This window comes from Panthera uncia, chromosome B4 (assembly GCF_023721935.1).
Source record: "Panthera uncia isolate 11264 chromosome B4, Puncia_PCG_1.0, whole genome shotgun sequence".
NCBI classification, from domain to species: domain Eukaryota; kingdom Metazoa; phylum Chordata; class Mammalia; order Carnivora; family Felidae; genus Panthera; species Panthera uncia.
Window position 1 is genome coordinate 135063570 of NC_064809.1, and position 24750 is coordinate 135088319.

Sequence of the window (24750 nt, forward strand, 5' to 3'; positions counted from 1 at the left end):
TAGGTTGGTGTGTCCTCTGGGCCACCCTGTAAAACGTGACGCTGGGTTTGAAGTGAATAAAGTTGAGAGTCGCTGATTTACAGAATGCCTGCATTTTGCTGGTGCGGACCACGCAGCTTCTGGTGTCAACCCAAATCAGTCCTTCGGGCCCCGTGACCCTCTTGGTCTGAGCCGGGCCAATCCCCTGCTTTGGTACTCCGCAGTGACCACCTCTTCGCTCTCACAGGCTCTCCGCCCGCCCTGCTCCGTTCAGGTTTCCAATCCGGTCCTCTTCCTTTGCCTTCACCACACCCTCACCCCTCTGCCTTCCCACTGTCTTCCTTTAGGCCCAGCGAATGTCTCCGGGTTCTGCTGTTTCTGTCCTCCAGAAATGTGCCCGCCACCGGTCCTCTGCCCGGCTGCCCCACGCGTGCGCTCCCGTGCGCACTCGTTCAGAACAGCCGATTCTCCCCAGGCACCTGACACGGACCAGGCAGGTCACCCCCTCCTCCGGGAAGAGAAACATCAAGTCCTCCACGGTCTTTCTCATCCCCCCACAGCCATTCGCGCAGCAAGGGCTAGATTCTACCTGCAAGTACACCTCTTCCCCAGGCGGCTGTCACGCCTCCTAACCGGGCTCCCAGCTCGTCCTCTGCGCAGGGCACCCAGGAGAATCTTCCTGAATTTAGATGAGATCACTTGGCTCTCCTGCTTAGAGATTCCCTCTCCTGGAAACCAGCTCCTCCCCTCCGCCGTCTCCTCGCCCGCCTCCAGCCCGTCCGCTGGTGCACCCGGAAGTACACGCTAGCCCCGCCCCGGAGCAGCTCACGCAGCCGCGGCAGCGAGCCCGAGTTAGGGTGCGCGCGCAGGGGGCGTGGGCGGGGCCTCGAGAGCGGAAGCCCGGTCAAAGGGCGGAACGTCGCGCGCGGACACACGTTTCCGTCCGGGCCGCGTCTGCGACGCCGCGGCGGGGGCGGGGCTTCCGGCGCGGCGCGGCAGCGGCGGCTGCTGTTGGGGAGGTTGGCGGCGTGCGGATGCAGGTGGCGCGGCACGTCGTGTGCGCCCTGTCCGGCGGGGTGGACAGCGCCGTGGCCGCGCTGCTGTTGAGGCGGAGAGGTGAGCGACCCCTCCTCGGAGACGCCGGCTCCCGGCCCCTCACCCTCCACGGGGTGGTCGAGGACGCGCGACCGCCTGGGCGCTCCCCCGCGCCCCGCCAGCCCGGTTACCGACCCAGTGGTAGGGATCCTGACCCTGGGGGCCGCGCTTCTCCCCGGCTCCGGAGCCCTCTGCCTGGAGTGACGGCGGCGGGGACGGCGCTGACCCTGGGAGGCCGCGGGCGGCCCTGAACGAGCTGACCCCCGCGGCCCAGGGGCCGCGCCGGACAGGCCCTTGCCCTCGAGGTGCCAACGCGGTCCTCAGCGCGTGTGCCGAGACGTCAGCGGATCGTCGGTGCTCGCCGTGCATCGCGCGACAGATTTCCGCCAGGGTGCTGGCGTTGCTTGCCGGCGTCTAGAGAGTGCCCGGGGTCGGGAGCCGAGATGAGCTGAATTCCCCATCTGTGTGGTCTTTCCCGTTGTGAGCCCTCATCCGCTTGGCGACCTTCGTGCACCCTCTGCTGTGAGCCCTTTCATTCTGGGCGCTTGGAATGCAGGGATGAATGAGGGGTTCCCGACCTCAGGCACGTTAGTTAAGCTCCCCTTGTCTGTGAAATGGAGCTAACCCTACCTCACTGGCTTAGTGGAAGCATTTAACACATACAGAAGCTTTACCCCAGTGCCCAGCACATGTCAGGCATTGAGAAAACAGCAGTGGTTATTAGCACACACTAATAACTGTAGGTTTTGTGAAAGGCATAGTTGAAGGTGTTGAATAGAAACATCTCTAACTTGAGAACGGGAAAATCAAAGCATCATAGAGGGTGATGGTGTTTGAGGCAAGGCTTGAAGAAGGAAGACTAGGGTTTCACTAAGCAGAGAATTGGGGGCCTGCAGTATGGAGGCAAGTGCTTCTGGCAGAGTCCACAGCTGGAGCAAAAGGTCAGAGGTGTGGCAGTGTTGGCCAGAGGGAGGTGGAAGGAGAGGAGGGTAGAGAAGCAGGTAGCACCCTGGTTAAGATGTTATTTTAGGCACTTTAGGGTGGGCAGACTTGCAGAGCCCTGGAAGGTCCCCGATGACGTGTGTGACATGTTTTGAGTGACGTGGGCAGGCCAGATACACGGTTTTACTCTTCAGGAAGGTCATTCCCCTCCTCGCCAGGATCCAGACTGTTCCACTTCATATGGCAGCCTTTCCTGGGGTTTCCTTCTCAGTGCCAGAAGCTGATGGACTCAGCAAAGGAAGAGCTCGGTCCTCTCCTTGGCATCAAGGGCTCTCCTGGTCTTGTTGGAGGTGCACTTGCTGTCATGTGCCCCCTGGAAAGTTCAGGATGGGTGAAGCGCTAAGGTCCCGTCCTAGAGTGCCTGAGCCTGGTGCCCCTGTAAGCGGGTCCCATCTCCAAGGGAAGAATGAGCAGGCAGATGAGGTTAGAGACGAGTGGAGTTTTAAAGTGACATTCGTGCACCCTCTGCTGTGAGCCTTTCCTTTTGGGGCACTTGGAATGCAGGTGTGGATGGGATGCGTGGAGCTCTCTCCATTCCACAAGCCCTTTTTTGGCTCTGGTTCTGTAATGGGCACTGCTGCGCACTGGGACAGGCTGGACGAGATGTAGTCCCTGCCCTTTGAAGAGCTCCGTGTTTCGGTGATTTGCAGAAGGGGGCTGAGTGGAACACACCCAACAGAGCCCAGTGTGGTATGAGCTATAAGAGAAGGGAGTCGGGCACCTGGGTGGCTCAGTCAGTTGCGTGTCCAATTTCAGCTCAGGTCATGATCTCACGGTTCGCATATTCAGGTCCCGCATCAGGCTCTGTGCTGACAACTCACAACTCAGAGCCTGGAGCCTGCTTTGGATTCTGTGTGTGTGTGTGTGTCTCTCTCTCTCCCTCTCTCTCTCTCTCTTTCTCTCTTTGCCCCTCACCTACTTGTGCTCTCCCTCTCTCTCAAAAGTAAATATTAAAAAAGAGAGAGAGAGAGAGAAGGGAGTCAGGTGCTCTGGGAAGCAGAGTGGGGAGGGCCAGATTAACCGGATTAACCAGCTGGGTGGGGGTGGTCTTGCAAATTTGTAGGTTAGTTTTGGCAAAGCTTTGTCATCCAGTCTCTGTTCTTTGGAGTCATGTGTTCTCGCTTTTGTTACATTGAGCCTACCCATGTAGAAAGAAACATTTCTCCTGCAAGGCAGGCACCTGGGTAGTTCACCTAAGCTGGTCTTTCCAGTATTTGGTTGGGTACTTTGTTACAACAGAAAAGGAAAAACTGGGTCATAAAAGATAAAGTTAGTATAGCATTTATAATCGAATAGCCTAGGGGTGCCTGGGTGGCTCAGTGGGTTAAGCGTCCAACTTTGGCTTGGGTCATGATCTCGTGGTTTGTGGGTTCGAGCCGAGCCCTGCCCTGCGTCCGGCTGTGCTGACAGCTCAGAGCCTGGAGCCTGCTTCGGATTCTGTCCCTCCCTCTCTGCCCCAGCCCACTCGCATTCTGTCTCTGTCTCTCAAAAATAAACATTAAAAAAAAAAAGTTGAGTTCCTGCTCTCTGATTCATGACTCACTTGCCGAGCCTCTCCCGCATGCTGGGCGTGCATCGTGCCGAGGCGGGGGGGAGAGGGGGGGACACAAAGGTGCAAATATACCATCTTGCTTGCCTGGGGGTAGACGCTGGGCAACAGTTGCAGTCCAGCCATGCACTGTGATGTCTGAGGCCTTTACAGAGTGCTGTGGGAGTGTAGCAGAGGGAGCATCTCAGCCAGCCCGCAAGTCAGGTGTCTTGGGCTAAGATGTGAGTCACTTTGAAGGCCTTGTAGCAAAGCAGACATCTCTGGGCGAACCAGCAGATGGTGGTGTGGGAGGGGGGCCCTCCGGGGAGCTGCTCAGAGCTCAGAAGCCGCTGCCTTTTCACCCAGGGTTGATTATGGACTCTGATCTGTGCCTCCTCCCTTCCCCAGGCTACCAGGTGACGGGGGTGTTCATGAAGAACTGGGACTCGCTAGATGAACACGGGGTTTGCACTGCCGACAGAGACTGTGAAGATGCTTACAGAGTTTGCCAGATCCTAGACATCCCGTTCCATCAAGTGTCCTACGTGAAGGAGTATTGGAATGACGTGTTCAGGTGAGTGCGGTTCAGAGACGCGGGAGGCTTCCTCGTGTGCTGTGCCGCCCTTCCCAGGGAAGCAGCGCCATAGTTGGCCAGACTGGAGACAGGCGGGCAGTGCTGTTTGCATTGGTGCCAGAGGCCACGCGTGGGAGGCCTCAGCCGCCTGGGAGCTCTCGTCAGAGGCCATGCCTGGGTCCCGGAGCAGCCTGGCTCTCCTTATTGTGCCACCTGCCAGAAGTCTCTTTAATGCCTTTGTGAACCTTGAGTCGTTTCTGCTGCTGGCGTAGGGGAAGGTAGCTAAGGCCGGGGTCTTGCCTGACAGGTGCCACACGGTGGTTCCCGTGCGCGTCAGGGATTGGGGGCTTCTGGGAAAAAGAATTAGGTGATCCACTCTGCCTCTTGAAAACACGAAACACATACACACACACTAAGACTTTAAAAATCTAACACGGGGGTGCTTGGCTGGCTCGGTCAGAAGAGCATGCGACTTTTCATCTCGGGGTCGTGAGTTTGAGCCCCACGTTGGGTGTAGAGGTTACTTAAATAAATAAAACTTAAAAAAAAAGATATAATAACAATCCCAACAATGATTTTTAGGTGCTTGCTCTGTCCTGGGCCCAGTACCGCCTCTGGGGACATAAAGATAGCACTCTCTGGCTCAGAGACTTCTGAATTCTGTCCAAGGCCCACTTGGCCTTCAGGGGTCTCTTGCCGTCTCCCTCGCGGGGTGCAGGCAGGGCTTCTCCCCTCCCACTGTACAGGCTCCGCTCTGGTTCTTGCTGATGCCACTGACCTGTCTTCCGTTACACCGCTTGGGGAATGGTTCCCATGGCTTTTGTAAACCAGCATAAACGCTTAACCTCTTTAACATTCACTCGATACTTGTTACGTAGAGAATGTTCTGGGGGCTGTGGACATAAGAGAGTAAAGCATGGATTCTACCTTAACTAGTTTACGGTTTAATAAAACGCTTGACAACTTTGGGGGCGTCCGGGTGGCTCCGTCGGTTAAGCGTCTGACTCTTTTTTTTTTTTCAACGTTTTTTTTTTTGTTTTAGTTTTTTTTGTTTTTTTTGTTTTTATTTTATTTTTGGGACAGAGAGAGACAGAGCATGAACGGGGGAGGGGCAGAGAGAGAGGGAGACACAGAATCGGAAACAGGCTCCAGGCTCCGAGCCATCAGCCCAGAGCCCGACGCGGGGCTCGAACTCACGGACCACGAGATTGTGACCTGGCTGAAGTCGGACGCTCAACCAACTGCGCCACCCAGGTGCCCCAAAGCGTCTGACTCTTGATCTCAGCTCAGGTCATGAGCTCACGGTTTGTGGGTTCGAGCCCCACGTTGGGCTCTGTGCTGACAGCGCAGCGTCTGCTTGGGATTCTCTCTCTCCTCCTCTCTCTGTGTCTCCTCTGCTCGTGCATGCTGTCTCTCTCTCTCTCTCTCTCTCTCTGTCTCTCTCCCTCTCTCTCAAAATAAACCGACATTAAAAAGGAAAACCCTCGACGACTTTCTAGCAATTAAAACAATAGAAGTACGGAGCAACACGAGTTTTATCCGTTCTGAGCGGAGTGACAGGCGGGAGGAACGCAGCTCGGCATCGCCTGCTGAGGTTGGAGATGCGCATGTGACTGGGACCTTGTGCAGGTTCTTAGTTTGTCTTCATAACGTGGCCCCCGAGGTCAGCGTTGTTATCTGTAACCGTCGTGGGTCAGTGAGGAGCGACACGGCGCCACCTGCCCACCGTACAACTTGTCGCGCGATACACACGGACGTGGTCCTCCCGAAGTGACTGCTCTAAGACACGAAGCTCTTGCCGAACCGTCTTTGTGTCCGGGCAGCCGGCCGGTTAGAACAGGAGTCCAGCTGGGCTGCCGCTGCCCTGGCGGCCCCCAGGGCTCCTCGGGAGCGTGTCAGCCACGTGGGAGAGGTCCTTGCTGGCACGTTTGCCCAGGGCCCTGGGTCGCCAGGCTGCTGGTGGAATAGCTGGTAGAGCCCCGGTTGTCGCTCTGGATGAGGTCGTTCCCGCGCTGTCTCCGGCACGTTCTTCACTCGAGCCGCCTTTTGTGGGCGAAGTCAGGGGAGGCTGGGGTTGGGTCAGTCCCCCTCCCCTCCCCCGCGCCCCGTGAGCCTCTGGGGAGACAGAACGGCCGCTGAGCCATAGTGGCCGGTGATACCTGACTTTCTGTCCAGGTTTATTCACTGTCGTAGATTCAGACGGGAAGTGCCCCCGGCTTTAAAGGAATATTTGATGAAAATACTGGAAACGGCCGTATACCGAAGCTCTCCTATTTTACAGAAAATTATAGTTTTGGTAAGAGAAGGAGGAACCAAGTTAAGCAAGTAACTTAACAGATGTATTTTTTTTTTTTTTGAGGAATGTTTCGCACTGAGAAACAAAAGTCTTTTTCTTCTATTCCAGTGACTTTTTAAGTGAATACGAGAAAGGAAGGACTCCCAATCCTGACATAGTTTGCAACAAGCATATCAAATTCAGCTGTTTTTTCCATTATGCTGTGGATAATCTCGGTAAGTAATTTCATTATTTCCATTTAATCTTTTTAAAAGTCACAAGGTTTTCAGAGATAGCAGCCAAATCCTCATAAACAGTTTCGTCTTCCAGAAGGAAAGGAAGCGGTGAAAACAGTAATATTCTATCTCACTGAGTAAGAAAGAACTTTCTGGCAATATGCAAATGACAGGGTCGCACAGAAGAGAGCACGCGTCTTCACCGTGGACCGCGTGGGTGCGAGGACTGTGCTGTTGGTTCAGGAGCCACGAACTTGAGAACATCCTGCGGAAACACAGGGTCACTGGTGGAGAGCTGAGAGCTGAGGTCCAGTTCTGCTCAGAACAGCACCGGTTCCAGGCGTGCTTATAGTTAGCGGAAGTTTCCCGAGCCTGAGTTAGAGCTCAGCAAAGTCGGCGTTTGGTTTCTTGCTAGTCCTGCTGAGACGTTCTCAGCAGGCTTTCTTCGTGGCTTTCTGCTCTGCCTTGAGAAGGTCTGGGTCTGTACCTGATTCTGGATTCTGGGTCTCTGTTTCTCTGGATTTGAAGCCACGTTTTGGTGGTCTGTTGTAAAAGCCCATCGAGGGGCGCCTGGGTGGCTCAGTCAGTTGAGCGTCTGACTCTTAATTTCTGCTCAGGTCATGATCCTGGAGTCACGGGATCAAGCCCCACATCGGGCTCCGTGCTGAGTCTGAACCGTTTTGGGACTCTGTCTCTCTCTCTGTCCCCTTCTGCCCCTGCCCTGCATGCACACACACACGCGCCCTCTCGAGAACAAAACAACCCATCGTGGCCCTGCCGCCTGTAGACGGCTGCCCTGCAGATCTTGTCTACTCTGGTAGTTCTCCTCGCTCGTGTCCATGTGCCCGTTGGGGCGCCCCTCTTCCTTCGTGTGACCTTCCCTGATGCCCACTTGCTTGCTCGGACCGTCTGCGTGTCTGCTGCTGTGACGCCCACGTCCTGTTCCTGTGTCCTGCTGTTGCCGGAGCTCCCACTTCTGGCCCCTCGGTTCATTCTGTCCCGGGCGGCTCACCCTGCCGTGTGTGGCCACGCACCAAGACGTGTTATTGTGACTGTCCTGTGCCGGCGGTCCAGTAGTGTCACCAGACTGCTGGCCTCTCTGTCCCGTCAGCACTGCCGTGGCGACGTAGGTGGGCCCAGAGCAGGCTCGCGGATCGAGCGTACGAGCGACCGCAGCCGAGGGGGTGGCAGAACGTGGGTTCACAGACCACGATGACGCCTGCAAAACGGACTCCAAAAGTCCGGATGAATTTGAATGGCTAACGTCAGAACTGAATGTCAGGAGAGAGAAATGCAGGCTCCACGGCCCATTCTCGCACGCGATCGGGCGCAGGTCTGGGGCCCCAGGGGCCTGGGCGGCCCGCGAGCCTGCGGTCTGGCGTCTGCCGTGCCCTGCCCCGGTGGGCCGCGTCTGGGGGGGCTGACATTTAGCCCCAGTTTGTTCTGGGGGGGCGTGACCGGTCCCTGGATTGTGTGTTGACTTTGGTTTTGAGCGTGTGAGGAGACCGGGCATCTGGTGGGCCGTGCGATCGCTGTGGGGTCTTAAAGGTTCTTCACAGATTCCTAAAGCTGCACTGGAATCTTGTAGCAAGACTGTATCAGTTTAAATGAAGAGTTAAAGGTGAGCCTCCCTCCCCTGCACCGACCCCCGTGTGGAGGTGGCCCTCTGCAGACCATCCAGTACGAGGCTGGGCGTCCGCGTGCTTTGTTGAGCTCCCCAGGCCCGAGGAGGCCACGGCCGGCCATTGCGCGTCTGAAGTTTGATCTTGTGTTTTTAAAAACCTCACAGGAGCAGACGCGGTCGCCACAGGTCACTATGCCAGAACCTCACTGGAAGATGAGGAAGTCTTTCAGCAGAAGCACATTAAGAGGCCAGAAGGGCTTTTCAGAAATCGATTTGAAGTTAGAAATGGTAAGTTAAAGCGCCCAGGTCAGACCTTAAGTATTTGTGCACAGAGGAAAATGTTTCGGAGAGTAGCAACGGGTCACTCTCTGAGCAGGCCCTCCAGGTCTCTGTGTTCCAAACTAGCTTGCTTGTTTTGAAAAAGTACAGTTACCGAGAGGGCTGTCTGCCTTTAGAGCCCGGGATGAGGCAGCGGGAGTCCCGGTCAGGTGCCTGGGCACCGACTGGCTGGAACCTGAATCTGGTTTGCAGCCCAGTTCTGTACGCTGGGTGCTAGTGATTTGAGGGTTCCCGTGATATTTGAGGAGATACTTGATAGCTGAAGTGCTCACAGGCCTCGTTACTTAACCATCAAGTTCTCGAGGGCTCGAGACTTAGGTGTATGGATCCAGTGTGACCCAGGTGCTGGGGCCTGATGCTCAGGCCGGTGGAAAATCCGTTTACAGAGATTACGTATGCAGATCAGTTGATCTGCGTTAGAGGGAGCACAGTTTCACCTTTCTAGAAAAATGCCCAACTGCTGGCTTGTCATGGCATACATCTGTTTGTAGAAAAGAGGGATTCACGTCACCATGAAGTGAGAGACAAAATGGGCCCAGAGCCATATGTGAGTGAGAAGTTTCCACTGATGTGGGAGCGCTGAAGGGTTGACGCTGTGCACGTGCACCCTGCTGACCGCCTGCCTCACGGCACCTTCCCCTTTCCCCCAAGCCCAGGCCGTTACAGGCACACGTTCCACTGGGCTCCTCTTAGAGTGGAGGGGGATAGTCTTGTCCCGTCTCACAGATGAGGAAACTGAGGCGCGGATGAAGTCCTTTGGCCAGGGTGCCTCTGGTGGTAATGTGATAGGGTCCCCTCCCTAAGGAAAGAAAAAAACCCCTCAAGGCTTTCAAGCTGGCCACACACGTACGTGACCGCATCGTCCCTCCTGACCTTGTGACGTGAGATCACTTAATCAGACTGCATGTTTGTGCGTTACCATACGTGGAAGACAAAGAAGTTAAAAACACACGAAAAACTACGCCACGTGGAGTTCGGGGCTCCGGTTTTTGGGTACGAACCCAACTGAGCGGTGCCGGCAGGAATAAGGCTGCTTCCTGGAAAGAAGAGCCTCGGGGTTGCGACTCTGTGCGAGAATCCCGCTGCACTACACCTGGATCCCAGCCCAGTTCTGCCCGGCCCCGCAGCTTACGCTCGTCCTGCTGTGCCAGGCCCCAGTTGGGCTCTGTCCTCCGTGTCTCTGGGCCTGGTCGGAAGGCCACGGCCGTCGTGCTGCAGGGGCCCCCAGGGTGCTGGCTGTTGCCCGGTGGCCCTTCTTCCTCCACGGCACAGGGCGCTCAGATCGCCTTCCCGGCCTGCGCAGGCCCAGCACGTACTGCTGTCTGCCGGGTGCTGGGCCTTTGGCCTCAGGTACAGACGTGGGGGAGAGGACAGGCGTCTTCTGCCTCCCTCCCAGCTGCTCCCCACCACTCTTCCGGAAGCCGCTCCACGCCGGGGAAGAGGGCAGACCCCGCCACTCGGGGGCGCCACAGCAGGATCCACTGAGTAAATACGGACGGAAGGGTCCTGAGTAGATGAAGGGTTTATTTCCATGTGGAACAGGCATGCTCACTTGTCTCCTAGAACATGGTTTGCCTTCCAGAGCCGTCTGGACCTTTCTGCTGGGCCACAGGCACTCTGAAACTTGTGATCGCGTTGACCTCTGTTTTGTTGAGTAATTTTAACGTGTGGTTGTCTTAATAATATGACCGTGTCTTTGTTTTAGTGTGTTTTTTAGGCACACTAGAGCTTTTATTGAATTCTTACTTAGTTGCCCTAGAGACCTGGAATAGAGCCTCCTGGCCTGGGCCCGGGCCCCGGGGAGAGCGCGCGCGGGGCCGGGTGGCCCCCAGAGCCGGCGCTCCTGGGCCCTGGCCTTGTGTCTGGTTACCTCACCTGTGCAAAGTGGGGGCGCCGTCGGCCGGCCATGGGCGTGAGGTTCGGGGTTGTGTGAAGGTTCCTGGCACGAGCGTATCTCCCACATGTTCCTGTCCGTGCTTTAACGGTTGTCAACTTGTTTTTTTAAAATCATAGGTTTTGAGGGGTGCCTGGGTGGCTCAGTCGGTTGAGCGTCTGACTTCAGCTCAGGTCATGATCTCACAGTTTGTGAGTTCGAGCCCTGCATCAGGCTCTGTGCTGATGGCTCGGAGCCTGGAGCCTGCTTTGGATTCCGTGTCTCCCTCGCTCTCTGCCCCTCCCCTGCTCATGCTCTGTCTCTCTCTTTCAAAAATAAATAAAAACATTAAAAAACTTTTTTTTTAAATCATAGGTTTTGAGTTTGTTTTAAAAACCTCCAAACTGTGAGGAAATGCCATTTGCTTCCAAGGTCCTGGGGTTTTTATGTGGACGCTGTTTGACTGGGTTTTGTTTTGAAACAACAAGGAGCGTTAGGCAAACGAGCGTGCCTACTGATGGCCGGGTGGCCGAACTCTGTTTTTCATTTTCAACTGGTTCTGTTGCTTTGTGCCTAGAAAATTAGGGAATAGCACCCACCTGCACCTGCACCGTTCCGTTGAACCCTTTCAGTGATCCCAGCCTCGGTTTCCTCGTCTGTAAAATGGGGAGAGTCCAACTTTCCACGGCAAAAGCGAGAATCAGGGTTGAGGTCACGGGTGACCATGACCTGCACAGAGCCCGTGTTCCACACGGGACTGTGCCAGGCTGACCGGCACACGTGTGTTTGGGCCCGTCGCACACGGTAGCGTGCCCTCAGGGTGACGGGCGGCGGCCTCTCGGCACCGTGTACCGGTAGCCCGCGTAGCTTTTCCCGTCGGTCCCTGAACCTCGGAGCGGGAGCTTGACGGTGCCGGTCGTGGAAGTGCCGACACGTGCCGGGCTGGGTCGATGGGGCCCAGTGCTGGAGCTGGGCCGCCTCCGATGCGGGGTCCCAGGGCCACGGTCAGTCACACCTGTGCACCGTTGCCTGAGAGCCAGAGACGGTTTTGTCTCTAGTGGGGGCACCGGAGCGCCGCACAGACGCCTGCGTGACTCTCGGCGGGAAGCGTTGAGCTGAGGAAGGGGAGTTCGAGGCACTCTTGCCGGCCTGGGGCCTGGGGCCTGGGGCCTGGGGGCAGCCGGGGCGCGGCACCGTGGCGGTGTGGGGAACCGCACAGCTGACCCCACGTCGGGGGGTGTCCGGGGGTCCTGTCACCCACTCGCCTCCCACGTGGCTGCGTGTTTTAGACAGTTCACCTTGGCACTTCAGAATGGTTTCACGTGGCGTTTAAAATACTGTCATCTGATGTGCGAACTGGAATAAATTTCCTTATCGCATAAAATCCGCCTTCCCTGTATCTTTTTTTTTTTTTAATGTTTATTTTTGAGAGAGACCGAGTGCGCGAGCACGAGCAGGGAGGGGCAGAGAGAGAGGGAGAGAGACACAGAATCCGAAGCAGGCTTCAGGCTCTGAGCTGTCAGCACAAAACCTGACACGGGGCTCGAACTCAGGAGCCGTGAGATCGTGACCTGAGCCGAAGTCGGACGCCCCTCCCCTGTATCGTTTTTAATGGTAGATGAATTAGGGAGAGTTTTTCTCCCCTTATCCATGGTGATTGTCTGTTGTGTTTTTTTTCTTTCTGGTAGTCTGCTTTTGAGTATTGATTTTTGCTTCTGACAGGCCAGGGGGAGTCCAAGTAGAGGGAAAGACGTTATTCAGAGCAAAGTACCATCATTTTTATTTCTGCAACTTGTTTTGTTCTTTACTCTTGGCAGCGGTAAAGCTTCTACAAGCAGCTGACAGCTTTAAAGACCAGACCTTCTTTCTCAGCCAGGTTTCCCAAGATGCCCTGAGGAGAACCCTCTTCCCTCTGGGGGGATTAACGAAACATTTTGTCAAGAAAATAGCTGCAGAGAATAGACTTCATCATGTGCTTCAGAAGAAAGAGGTAGGGTCGAGGGCACTGTGCTCGCGTCGCCCTCTCCGCGGTCTGGGGAGAAGCAGGGCCCTGTGGTCACCGCCCCGTGTCCTCCCCAGGCTTTAACGTCAGGAGAGAGCGGGGCTGCGCGCTCTGGGAGGCCCTGTGCACATTCAGAAGGCCGCTGAGACGGGACTTATCCCCCCCCCCGACCCCTCTGCGGCCCCACTCCGGGGTGGGCAGCTTTTCACAGCAGCCGTGGTGGCTCAGTGGGTGCTCTTGGCCCAGCCTGCCGGGCGAGGGCGGCACAGTGAGGACCAGGCCCCGAGACGCCCCGGGCCAGAGCTCTGGCGCTGCCCGCACTCATCCAGCCCCTCAGTCGAGGGTGCTGTGCTCCGGGCCTGTGAGGGTGGGTGAGGAGCACACGGTGTCTTCACGAAACAAACCACCGTAAAATTAGACAACGTCTGTGTAGGACATTAGAGGATCCTGTGAAAGGAATTCCTCACACCAGGGGGCTCTAACTAGATCGGGGCTTGACCCCGACCCGAGGACGGGCTCCTAGGAGTTAATGTTTACCTAAGACCTCGGGATGAATAGGATTTAGTGTCACAGAGAGGGCTGGGGGGGGGGGGGGGGGCCCCCCCAAAGGGGGAAAAAGGTTTTGAGAAGGCCCGGCGGCAAAGAGGGGACGCGGTTTTGGGGGGAGGGGGGGGGGGGGGGGGGGGGGGGAGACAGTCCCAATAGTGCAAAGAGCTTGTGCAAAGGCCCTGAGGCAAGAAAGAGCCCATGCATTGGAGTGAAGGTGAGGGCAGCGTGGTGGAGGTTCAGTGCTAGGGGATGGTCCCGCAGGCTCGGTGCGCTCGGTGCGCTCGGTCTGACCGGGTGACGTCCAGGGTTGGGCACGAGCATGACCGTCCCTTCCCAGGACCACATCCTTTGACACATCCCGCCACCCATCATCTCTCTTCCTCTGTTTACCTGTTCAGTTTCTGGGTGTGGCTCTGTGATGGGAGCTGGGGGAGGGGGCGCCACACTGCAGAGACGCACCGTAGAGAACAGGCCAGAAAGCCGTGACGGGACAGGAGCCGCGTGGAGCACGTTCCAGCGTGTCTTCTGTGCTGGAGTAGGCCTCCCCGGGGGAGTCCTCTCTTCCCCGGATTCTGCTGTGATGCTTCAGCTTCTGGCCCTACTTCTGGGTCCTGCTCTGGCCCCCGTGTCCCCCGTGGCTCCCGCACGGTGGCCTGACGGCTCACACGACTGTCATTTTCTCTCCTGGGGCAGCTGGGCTGACGTCTGCCGCACAGGGGCCACATCCTGCCAGGGGTGGACGTGATGGCGGCCTCGCTGAGCTCATAAGATCCAGGGTCGGGGGTCCATTATTTAAGACCCGGCTAAGAGGAGAGGCTAAGAGGTTCTGCGGGCCCCTCAGGTCTGTTTGTGGGTGTGACTGGTGTCCGTGGGTGCTGGCCGAGGAAAGCCAGGCCCGGAGCCAAGGCTCAGGGCAGGCAGTGGGGCCCGGCGAGGCCCAGGTGCCCGTCTCTCGTTCTCCCGGCCTGGCTGGTCCTCGTGTCCTCATGCGGACGCCGGCTGCCTGTTCGTTCTCCTCACGCACGGCCCTCCTTTCGTTTCAGAGCATGGGCATCTGCTTCGTCGGTAAAAGAAATTTTGAAAATTTCATCCTTCAGGTGAGTGTTCTTTGACGCGTGAGTGTGGACCCGTGTTTCTGCTCTGGACTTGGATCCGTTAGTAAGGAAGTGCTTGTTTTCCAGTATCTGCAGCCTCGGCCTGGTAAATTTATTTCCATAGAAGACAACAGAGTTCTGGGAACACATAAAGGTGAGACACAGCCTCGGGCTGCCCTTCGTTGTAAACTCCCCGAGTCGTGGGGCGGGCTTCCGCTGTGGGAAATTGAGGCGAGAAGCCTGTAATTCCTTCCACATCTGCCCGTGAGCCTGAGAAGCCTGTGGGTGGGGGTCGTGGGTGAGCGAGGGAGCGTGGTGGCGGCTGTGGCCGGGAGGCATTGGGGCTCAGAGAGGGGTGCCATCCGAGTCAGAAAGACTTCGCTCTCCAGTTGGGTGTTCTGTCCCTGCACGTGGAATTATCTGTATGAAAAGAAAACATCCCACCCTCGTGAAAGAAGTGTGATCGACTGATTCCAGAGTAGGAGCTTCCAGATCTAGAACAAGGAAGAGGTGGGATCAGAGGGTGGCCGCATAAGGCAGCGGTGTTGCACTTGGGGTGCTGCTTGCTCATGCGCAGGCGTTTTCAGGGGGGCACCGTGAGCTTGCACAGAGCGGGTGTGGGGAGGCTGCGACCGGCTAACGAGGCGCCAGCATTCACAGCCCAGGGGGAGGGGGGATAGATGTTGGGTTGGTGAGCGGTGGGTCTGTGCCCTGGAGCCAGAGAAGCCCTCGGGCCCTGGATGGCCAGGTAGGTCTTGACCCAGAGCGTGCCTGACCTGGTGGGGGGCAAGGGCTGGTGCTCAGACGTGGCCAGTCTCACAGGTGGTTCTTTGGAATCCACCGCCCCAGTTTGGGTAGATGGCTTCACTTTCCTGTCGGGGGTGGGCTTTTACAAAAGTCCCCAAGCGGAGACAGGTGGAGGTGACAGCCTTGCTGGGGACAGAACTGCAGGGTGCTGCCTGCCCATCTCCAGCACAGCACGGTGGCCCGGGGCACTGTGATCCCCTCAGGAGGGAGGGAGGGGGTGGCGGCTTGGCCATCTGGTCTTGTGATGTTTTTCCGTGGGGAGTGCACAGAGCAGTCGGGGGCAGCCTGGATGCCACAGCCCCCGTGCGGTTCGTACATCAGAGGGGCTGGTGGACGCTCGGCAGGAGGGGGTCGTGGGCCCGGAGGACGCCCGGTCCACCTTCTAAAGGAGCTTTCCTGCTGCTCGCGGGTCAGGTGGTCCAGCAGCTGGAATTGGCTCCTTCCGGGGCTGCGAGGTAGAGCCTAACCCAGGCGCGGGGCAGGGCCTGGACGAGCTCAGGTGTGTGGTCAGGACTACCCCTCGGCGGTGGTCCGCGGAGCCTCCTGACTGTCCCCCTTCATCCACCCCTTCCGGTTAGGAGGGGTGTGCTGTTTGGGAGGGGGCTGGTGCCAGTCCCCTGAGGAACTGTCTTTCCGTAGGTTGGTTCCTGTATACTTTGGGCCAGAGAGCCAGGATAGGCGGCTTACGCGAGCCCTGGTATGTGGTGGAGAAGGACGGCACCAAGGGTGACGTGTTTGTGGTGAGTCGGGCTGGCCTTTTAGGCAGGTGGCAGAGGTCTGTGTTTGGCACGGCCCACAGTGTTTGTGAGACCAGGCAGGGCTGCTGAAACCCTACGGAACGGCAGTGATTGACGGACCACCCTTGCCTTTCCTCTGCGTCCTCCTGGGTGGCCCAAGGTACCAGAAGGCGTTTGTTTAAGGTAGTCCTTAGGCTCTTACCATACGCCGGTCACTCTAGCGGTCGTGTCGTCAGCTGCTACGTGTAGATACTGTTTGTTAGGAGAGAGCCCGAAGGTCCACAGAGAGGAGGTGGCTTCAGTGCTTGGGACAGGGCTCGCCCAGGCTCCAGCAAGTCATTGGCCCAAGTGGAGCCAGGACCAGACCGGTTTGTGTGCCACAGCGGGGCCCCGGACCTCCGTGCCCCCCCCCCCCCCCCCCGTCCCTGGGCTCTAGAGCAGAGCTTCACAAAGGGGGTGCGTTCGCCCTGCACCCCGGGACGTTCGGCAGTGTCCCCTGCTGGATGGAGGCCGGGGCGCTGCTAACATCCTGCAGGATAGCCCCTCCCCCCTGACAGTGGCCCTGCCCTGAGAGAGCGGGCTGCCATCTCATGCTGTCACATAACCGGGGGACCTTCTCTTAGACACCGGCCGAGAGGCCAGTTGGCTTCGCCCCCTGATTCTGGGTATCTCCTTCCAGGAAGAGCTGTAGGCGTAGAAGCCGGGGCAGGGGTTGTGGTCGTGTATGAATTAAAGTGGTTTTAGAGTAAAATTTCAGTGGTCTGTTTTGCTTTCAGAAAAACCCGTAGGGTCATCAGCTGACGTTTGTCCCCGTGAGGATATCCTTGCCTGGGGGGGGGGGGGGTGGGGTGGGGACAGGGGCCCCAGGGGCAGATGGCCCCAGCACAGCCCCGGGGAGCCTGCCCTGTCCCTTCTCTCCTCAGCCGCTTGGTGTCTGACGGGCTGCCTGAGGTGACCTTTTTGAAAGACAAGCCAGCGGCCTGGCGGGCCCGTGCGCCAGGCAGGTGGGGGCAGCGAGGCGTGAACTTGCAGGCAGCGTGCTGTGGTCAGCCTCTCGCCGTGTGTGACCGTGATGAGACGCTGTCCCTCCTGGGCCTTGGTCTCCTCCCGTGCGGAACGGGGACGGGAAGGCCGTGGGCTGGTCCCGAGTCTCCGTGGCCGACGCCCCAGTTACCAGTAGGCGTGCGGTTGGGTGGGCGCCCCCGCCGGGGGCTTCGGTGCCCTGACCTGCACGCTCCGCTCCGCAGGCCCCCCGGACAGACCACCCGGCTCTGTACCGGGACCTGCTGCGGACCAGCCGCGTGCACTGGATCGCGGAGGAGCCGCCCGCCGCCCTGGTCCGCGACAAGATGATGGAGTGCCACTTCCGGTTCCGCCACCAGATGGCGCTAGGTGACTGAGCGGGAGGGTCCCTTCAGACAGGGGAGCCCAGTTGAGGGCAGCGGCCGTGAGACCCGCGGCCCGACGGTCCCCCACCGTTAGGTTGGATGACCCCTTCCAAACCCCTGTTCGAGGGCCAGCCCTGGGAGCGGCACCGGGAGGCTCGAGGCCGGCTTAGCCTCCGTCGTCGGTGCCGCGGGCAGGGGCTGCGGCTGTGGCGGCGGGGCCGTAGGTGGTGCGTGCGTGCGCCTGTGGGCCCCGGCGGGCGGGGCTCCTTCCTCCCTGGGGGTGCGAGGCCTGGGGCCGAGCACGCGTGGAGAGGCCGGAGCCCCCTCTAGGGACCCCTCTCTCGTACACAGTGCCGTGCGTGCTGACCCTCAATCAAGACGGCACCGTGTGGGTGACGGCCGTGAAGGCCGTGCGGGCCCTTGCCCCCGGACAGGTGAGTGGGGCACGCCCGGCCTTGTGCGGTGCTGCAGAGGGAGGAGGGGGAGCCCGGCTGGAAGGCAGGACGGGGCCTCACACGACCCCTGGGGGTGCGGGGCCTGGAGCCCCTGGGCGTTAGGACTGGCTCAGCTGAGAGGGCTCCGGCCAGTGGGCTTCGTGCTCCGGAAGGACGCGCCGTGCTTCCTCCCCACCAGGGCACCCGGTTCACGGGGTGGGGGCTCAGGTCACCCGGGCAGCGAGGGTGGAAGCCGCACCCAGCCCCGCGCCCGGCATGCCTCCCCCAGGCACGACAGCAGTGAGGGCTGCTCCTGCTTGGCCACTGGGAGGCCCAGCTGCCCTGTCTTGGCCCGTGGGGGCGGGGACAGAGGAGGGGCAGGCAGAGCGTTGCCCCTCCCCCTCCCCCCTCTCCCCCGCCCCCGCACTGCTGGCTGCTTGTGGGCATCTGGCGCCAGGTCCCACTGCTGGTGACACGGGCCTCTTTCCTCTTTAGTTTGCCGTCTTCTACAAAGGGGATGAGTGTCTGGGCAGCGGGAAAATCCTGCGCTTGGGGCCGTCTGCCTACATACTCCAGAAGGGCAAGAGCAAGTCCAGGGTGTCCACCGAGGGCCCCAGCGACGGCCCGGGCAGCGGCCCAGGGTTGGGTCCCACGCTCTGAAGGAGGCTGCGGCTGCTGGCAAGCGCCAGGCGCGGACGCGGAGGAACAGAGCCTGGGGTGGGGCAGCGAGGGGGAGCTTGGCGGGGTGTGCGGCCCCGGTTCCCTCCAGGCTGGCCGAGCTTCCAGAAAGCCGCCAGAGCCGAGGAGAGCCCCGGAAAGGCCAGCCCTGGCTTCTCCAAGTCGGCGCTCTGGCCAGAAGGACTTGCTGGCTAGTGGGTGTGTCCCAAGTGCCCCATTTCTAGAGTTGCTCTTTCATGCTCCCTGGAAAGTTTCCCACCTGCAGGCACGCAGGGGACCTGGCTGAGGAGGCCGCGGGGCGGGGACAGCAGTCAATAAAACATCTGTCTGGGATGCAGATTCTGACGGGGGTCTCCTGGGGGGTGGAAGCCGCAGGTGCAGAGAGGCAGGCGGACAGTTCAGGAGGAGGGTTGGAGGCCTCGCTCCCCACTCCCACCGTGCCCTCCCTCCCCTGTGGCGGGGAGGGGGTGGTGGTGGACTTGAGCCGAGCCCCACCTGCAAGGGCGCCCTCGGGGTGTGTGAGGGCCTGAGGCCCAGAGGCCCCCCTCCCCCTGCAGAATGCTCGGTGCCCTGGCTGCCTCCCAGGGAAGGCCTGAGGGGCCTGCGTCCCAGAGAGGAGGGCTTGGCCCCAGCCAGCGTGTGCCTGTGTGTCTCCGTCCGTCTGGGCTGCTGGCACCGGCCACCTCGGGTGGGGCCGCTTACAAACGACACGTTTGCTCCTCGTGGTTGCAGAGACCGGAAGTCCGAGGTCAGGGTGCCAGCGGGGTCGGCCGAGCCTCCCCTGAAGGTTCACAGCCGACCGCTCGCTGTGTCCTCACACGGCCAAAGGGTGAGGGGTCTTTTTGGGGCTTCTTACAAGAACACTAACCCCGTTCACCAGGAATCCACCCTCGTGACCTAAGTGCCTTCTGAAGGCCTCATCTCTTAATACTGTTACGTTGGGGATTCAGGGTTTCGACATTCCGGTTTTGGCGGGGGCACACTCAACTCAGCCCGTAGCATAGGTGTGCGTGCATGTGTGCGTTTTGTGGCACAGGCCAGGCTGAGAACTGCTTGGCAAGTGAGGATAAAAACTTCAGAGCTAGCTGTGCTGAGTGGGCGACAGACACGCTTTGGCCCCGGGGCATTTTCATCACCCAGAGTCCTAGAGAGCCCCTCGCCTGCTGTGTGTGCAGTTAGGGCTCCGTTGGGCAACAGCCCCAGGCCTTGGGGGTGGGAAGTATGGAGACGCTCTGCCTGGGGGTGTGGGGGGAGTTGTCAGGTGGGTCAGGCAGGAAATCGGCCTTTCCTAGGGACACCCGGCCGTGTCTGGGCCCCACTGCCTCCAGCTTGCCTGCCCTGAAGGTGGGGCCTGGGCAGGGCAGCACCCCCTCCAGGTTTCCTGGTGCTTCGCCCCAAGGGCTCAGCCCCCTGCTCTGCTAAGGACAGAGAGCCTGGGCTCCCTTCTCTCACTGGCCCCAGACCCAGCACATTCTTGGTGCTTTGAGCTTCTGTGGGGGCCAGAAGTGTGGTTCCCTGTCTTCTATGGACAGAAGGTTCTAGACTAGAGGTAGCATAGCCCTCCAGGCATGGTGCTGCAGGAGAAGCACCCGGGAAGGTTGTCACGTGGCCCCGCCCTTCAGGGCCTGTAGTGGGGACAGGACCAGTCCTGGGTCTGGGTCCCAGGGGTGTGAACCCCCTCCCTCTGAGGCAGATCACGGGCCCCAGAGGACTACCGTGAGAGGTGGGCTTCCTTCTGAATGGGAGGGAGGCCTAGGTGGTTTTGAGCAGAAAATCCCTCTGGTCTCTGAGGTATGGGTGGGAGCGAATAGACCGGTGGGCTGTGGGCCAGAAGGAGGCAGGCCGTTGGATTTAGGAAGTCAGGTGTAGCAGGTCAGGAGGGGGGGTGGACGACTGAGACCTGTGTCTGGACGGGGTCCCGCTGCCCTCGGTTCTCTGTGTGCGTCAGGACGGCTGTGCTTCAGAGCAGAGGGGCCGCCGTCCCGTGTAGCCGGGAAGGGAGGCCCGGGCCAGGCACCCCGCTCGGCGCCTGCCTCAGCCTTGGTGTGGGGGCTGCAGCCTGCAGGGAGGCCAGCCTCTGGCCTGACCCCATGTCCCTGCCAGCCTGGGCAAAGGGCACGGAGTGTGCTGGGCCCTGTGGCTGGCTTAGTGTGACGCAGTGTCGGGGGGGCTTTAAGACCAGGCCGCTGAGCGGGGCTGGGAGCGAGGTGCCAGCCCGTTTTCCCAGAGGCAGGACCAGAGTGGTCCCCCTCGGTGATGGTCGGGGTGCTGGGGCTGTGCCCAGAGCAGTTTTCCCTCCACACCACCTGATGAGGGAAGCGATGCCGTCCAAAGAGCTGAAACCCCAGTGTCCCGCCTCCTCAGACCTGTCCCCGCCTCAGTCTGCCCTCTCCCCACCCTTAGCTCCGGGCCCATCCCCCAAGGTTCCCCCCCCAGCAGGAGGCTCCGGAGGCTGAAAGAGGGGAGTGGGCCTGCCCCGGGGTGTCTGGGACCCATCCTGTGATCCAGGTAAAGGAGTGCGTCCCGAGAGGTGGGGCTTCGGCCTGGGCCAGAAGGCGGACCACCGCTGGGTGTGCGGTGGCGGGGAGGCCAGAACCGGAACCCCACCCTTGTTCTGCCTGCTCAGGGGACAGCACGGAGCCTGCCTGCGCCCACGTGTCCCCTGATTCACTGCCCTGCTGGCTGGGCCTCTTGCCCATGAGCCCAGCTGTAAGCTGTGGCCGCTCTGGGAAGGCCCCACCGGCCCACCCTGCTCTGTGCAAGGTGACCCTCGGAAACGGCAGGAGGGAGGAAGCGCCCTGGGCACAGGCCGCAGGGAGGCGCTGCCCGTCTCATCAGCCCAGGGCCAGATCTGCAGCCTGCAGGCCGCCGGTGGAGGAAGGTGGGGGACGGGCCCAAACCCGCCGCTGCCGCTCGGGCCACCCAGGCCTCACCTGAGGCGCATGGCAGCCTTCCAGCTGGCAGTGCTTTCCTCCCCCTGCTGGGCTCTGCCCGCCCTCCATGTGCCCTTGAGGCCACCGGCCCTCTGTGGAAGGCCACTTTGTGTCGCCTCAGAGATTCAGCGGCAGCTGTCGGCCAGGGGGCGCCATCGGGCCAAGCTCCTGAGCTGGGACTCTGGCCCCTCCCACTGCCCTGTCCGCGCACCTGGGGGCCAGCAGGCTCTAGGGCTGTACCCCCCAGGTGACCTTCAGAAGACCCTGGCAGACCAGAGGGGTGGGGGCTGAGAAGTAGGACACGTGTTCCCCCCCTGTGCCTCTTTCCCAAGTGGGCACCTCACTGCCAGGCCCCGTCACCCCCACCACGTGCACGGATCCTGAGGGAAAGGCCCCGGGCTGGTGCCTTTGCACGTGGTGAGAGCTAGATTTAAAGATGTCAGGAAACCCCAAGTAGGGCCAGCTCGTCCAGAGTTCTGTCAGGAGAATGGACAGAAAGTTCTAGTACAGCTCCTCCCCCCCACCACCCCATTCCCCCGGCTTGTCCTCGGCATCCTGTCCAAGGTCCCTTCCACAGCTGCGTCAGGAAGGGGGCGCAGGGCAGTGGGGACGGGGGAGATGAGCACGGCAGAAGCGCATGTTCAAAAATCTTAATTTATTGCAGACTCTTGTTGCGATTCCAGTGTTCTGAACAATAAATAGACATTTGTTAAAAAAATCTCCAGTGTCTCATCTCTTATAAAGTCTTAAGTCACAAAAATAGGTTTACAGTTTTTCCTGTCTTAATAAAACTTGACCATTGGTTTTTGGTAACAATTCTGATCAAATCAAAAACCACCTGAAAGGGCCCGAGTCGCAGAAGAGACCGTGATGGTGTGAAGGTGGGTGTTCAGACTCGCGAATGTCAAAACGTCCTTTATGTAGGAAGCGTCTCGTCGGTGGTAAACACTTACTGATGCTATCATTTTCCGTCTTCAAAAGGCCACTCACCTGTTAAGGCACATCATTCATTCCAGCCTGTGGACCGTGGGGGCTGTTTCCCTTGGGTGTGAAGTGCGTGGCCTTAGACTGGTCTCACGTACGTGGTCTCTGGTGTCGTGAGCAGCGCCCTCCTTCCCGTCAGAGTACTGCGCCGTGGAAGTCACCTGATGTTAGCATATCTTATGGTTTCTCGTATTTGGAAGCAGCTGTGCTAGTAATGTATTTGGGCGCCTGATTCAAAGAACAAAGAAAACGAATGAAACGTGTCTGAGTAATTCTGGGCCCGGTTCCACAGCCCTTGGGCCGCACTGTGCCAACTGCCCACGGTGGGACGGCCCCAGCCGATCCTCGGTAGGAGCTTCCAAAAAACAGCCTGGTAACCATTGACAAGTGTGGCTGCGGCTTTGTCCCTGTGCACAATTGGCCATTTGAAGCAAAATGAAGCAATTGGTCGGACTCGGGGGTGGGGCCCCAGCCCTCCCGCAGATCCTCAGAGTCTAAAAGAGCTGGAGAGTTGGCAGGAAGGAGCGTGGCCTCCTGGAAGACCTCACGCCTCCGTCTGAATCGGGAACGTGTGAACACCGAGGTCCCACTGGGGACAGGAGCAGCGGAACAGAAGTCCCCACCTGCAGGACCACGTGGCCTGGGAAGGGGGCCAGGGAGGCCTGCAGGGCCCAGAGTGGGCCCGGTGTGGGCACCGGGGGTGGGGGGCAGCCGTGGGGCACCTGCAGGAGTCCCACCCTGCCTCTGTCTCAGATCCACCACCGTCGAGGCAGCTGGGAGCTGATGGCAAACGTCTCGAAAACAAACGTGTGTGAATTCAGGCAGCTGCGTGTAATGCCCACAGTCCTTGTGTACTGGCCGAAAGCAGCAGCAGGAGCCTCTGTTTAAAGACAACCTCACTCCCAACGCACTTCCCACCTCCGATCTGCTAGGACACCAGCTGCATCGATGCGTGCCAGATTCAAGTACAACCGTACAATCTCCCTTGTGTAAAAAAAAAATAGCGGTCGTTCTGCAGATCTCTCAGTATCAATCCGTACAAATGCAAAATATACACAGGCTTTCGCCTTCTCAGAGTTCCATACAAATATACAGAAGCATCTACACCTTTTCAACGAAGCAAAGTCCTTTGCTTTAAGACGAGGAGTGTCTTTGCAAAGAGCCAGCCAGGCCAGGCAGCTCCTCTCTCTTGAGGCCAGCTCGGGCCCTGCCAGCTCTTGCCTGGGCCCTCTCCTGGCCCGCGGGCGCACGGCTTCGGCTCTGGGTCTGGATCAAGCTGTGCCAGCCTCCGGGAGTCCACGCCTCCTTGTGCCTGTGGCCTTTGGCACTTGTCAGGGGTCAGCTGGGCCCTGAGCCCCTGGGGGCGGCCCAGAGCTTTGTGTCCAGACCGTCCATCACACCAGCCAGCAGGGACCCCCACCACCAGGGCCTGCTTCACTGGAAAGGCCGTGGTCCCTTGGGCTCCAAGGTCCAAGGGTGTCTTGACGCAGCACAGGGGCCTGGACGGAGGCGCTGGGCTCGTGTCCCGCTTTTCTGACGGTTCAGATTGAGGTTTCGTTGCTGCCTCTGTGCGTGGGGAAGAAGCCAGCAGGTGGGCTGAGGTCCCACAGGGGGCAGGGAGCAGAAATCCCCAGTCAGGGGACAGGGAATGCCCGGGGGCTCCGAGGAGGGCAAGCTCCTGTGTGGACACAGCTGCGCTAGGCAGGAGAGGGGGCGGGTTGAGCCGCCCGGAGGGCCAGGCTCGTCTAAGCGTCCACACAGCCAGCCTCACCGCAGAGCGTGGGGCGTCAAGGTTAGCAACCGAACTTTTTGTGTTTTAAGAGAGCCATTCTAGAGGACCTGGCTCCCGGTCTTTGCTCCTCCCTTGGGAGTCTGTGGGAGGGAGCAGCTACGGGGAGAGGCCAAGATCCCAGCTCCTCGCCTCTGCAGAGGGGCGCCCCAGAGCCTTGGCGTCCTCGACCACAAAACAGGGCAGTAACGAGCTGGACAAGATCCTTACAAAGTGCTTGGTCCGGCACAGTCTGAAGTCCTGGAAGTTCAGGGCTGGGCAGGCCCTGGGGGCTTTGGCCACTGTGGCCCCCACAGGGCCTCAATGTCAGCAGCGCAGCCCCCGCCCCCTCCACCGGGTCAGAAGTCCGCTTCCTCTGGGGCCGACTTGTCCTGACCCCCGCAGAGGCCCCTCCCCTCCCCGGTACCCGGGCGCAGCCCCTGGGCCCCTGAGCACCGCCCCTCTCTGGACTGGACACCTGTCCCGCGACAAGGGACAGAGGGAAGGCTGGCTGGGGGCTGCTCCTGCAGCCCTGCAGCCCCGCAGCCGAGGCCCAGGCTACTCACTCGGAGTCGGAACCGGCGGCCTGGGCACTCCCGGCGCGCACGTTCATGGCCACCCCGTTGAGGTGCTCGCGCCCCGGCTCCCGGCGCGGGCTCTTGACGGTGATGGCGCCGTCGGGGGCGCGGGCCCCGTCGCTCGTGCCCAGGGAGGACGAACGCGATGGCGCGGGGCTCTGCTCGCACTCGGCCAGCTTCTCCCGGAGCCGGGACTTCAGGCTCTTCTCGGTCAGCGGCGGCGGGTAAGTGACTTTGTTTTTCAAGATGCCTGTTGGTGCGGAAACTGAGAAG

General features: G+C 59.7%; 2 protein-coding genes across 3 annotated transcripts in view; one reads left to right on the forward strand and one right to left on the reverse strand.

Moving 5' to 3' along the window:
* Positions 1–347: 347 nt before the first annotated feature.
* TRMU (tRNA mitochondrial 2-thiouridylase) lies at positions 348–21794 on the forward strand. Of its 2 annotated transcripts, XM_049626545.1 has the most exons (11): positions 348–1095; positions 4013–4178; positions 6583–6689; positions 8479–8601; positions 12343–12515; positions 14120–14173; positions 14258–14324; positions 15617–15717; positions 16962–17106; positions 17454–17536; positions 18032–21794. In XM_049626545.1, the coding sequence occupies exons 1-11, from the start codon at positions 1014–1016 to the stop codon at positions 18194–18196; spliced, it is 1266 nt and encodes a 421-aa protein (XP_049482502.1). In that variant the 5' UTR covers positions 348–1013; the 3' UTR covers positions 18197–21794. The 2 variants fall into 2 exon arrangements, with proteins under 2 accessions (XP_049482502.1, XP_049482503.1); XM_049626546.1 differs by lacking the exons at positions 348–1095; positions 4013–4178 and having other exon boundaries at positions 6589–6689; positions 12402–12515.
* The window catches only part of CELSR1 (cadherin EGF LAG seven-pass G-type receptor 1), a gene marked incomplete at its 5' end in the record, with an annotated part of 137268 nt that continues 134305 nt past the window's right edge, over positions 21788–24750 (reverse strand). Inside the window, 2 exon segments of the mRNA XM_049626733.1 lie at positions 21788–23697; positions 24466–24727. Of these exon segments, the coding sequence (XP_049482690.1) occupies positions 23673–23697; positions 24466–24727 (287 nt within the window).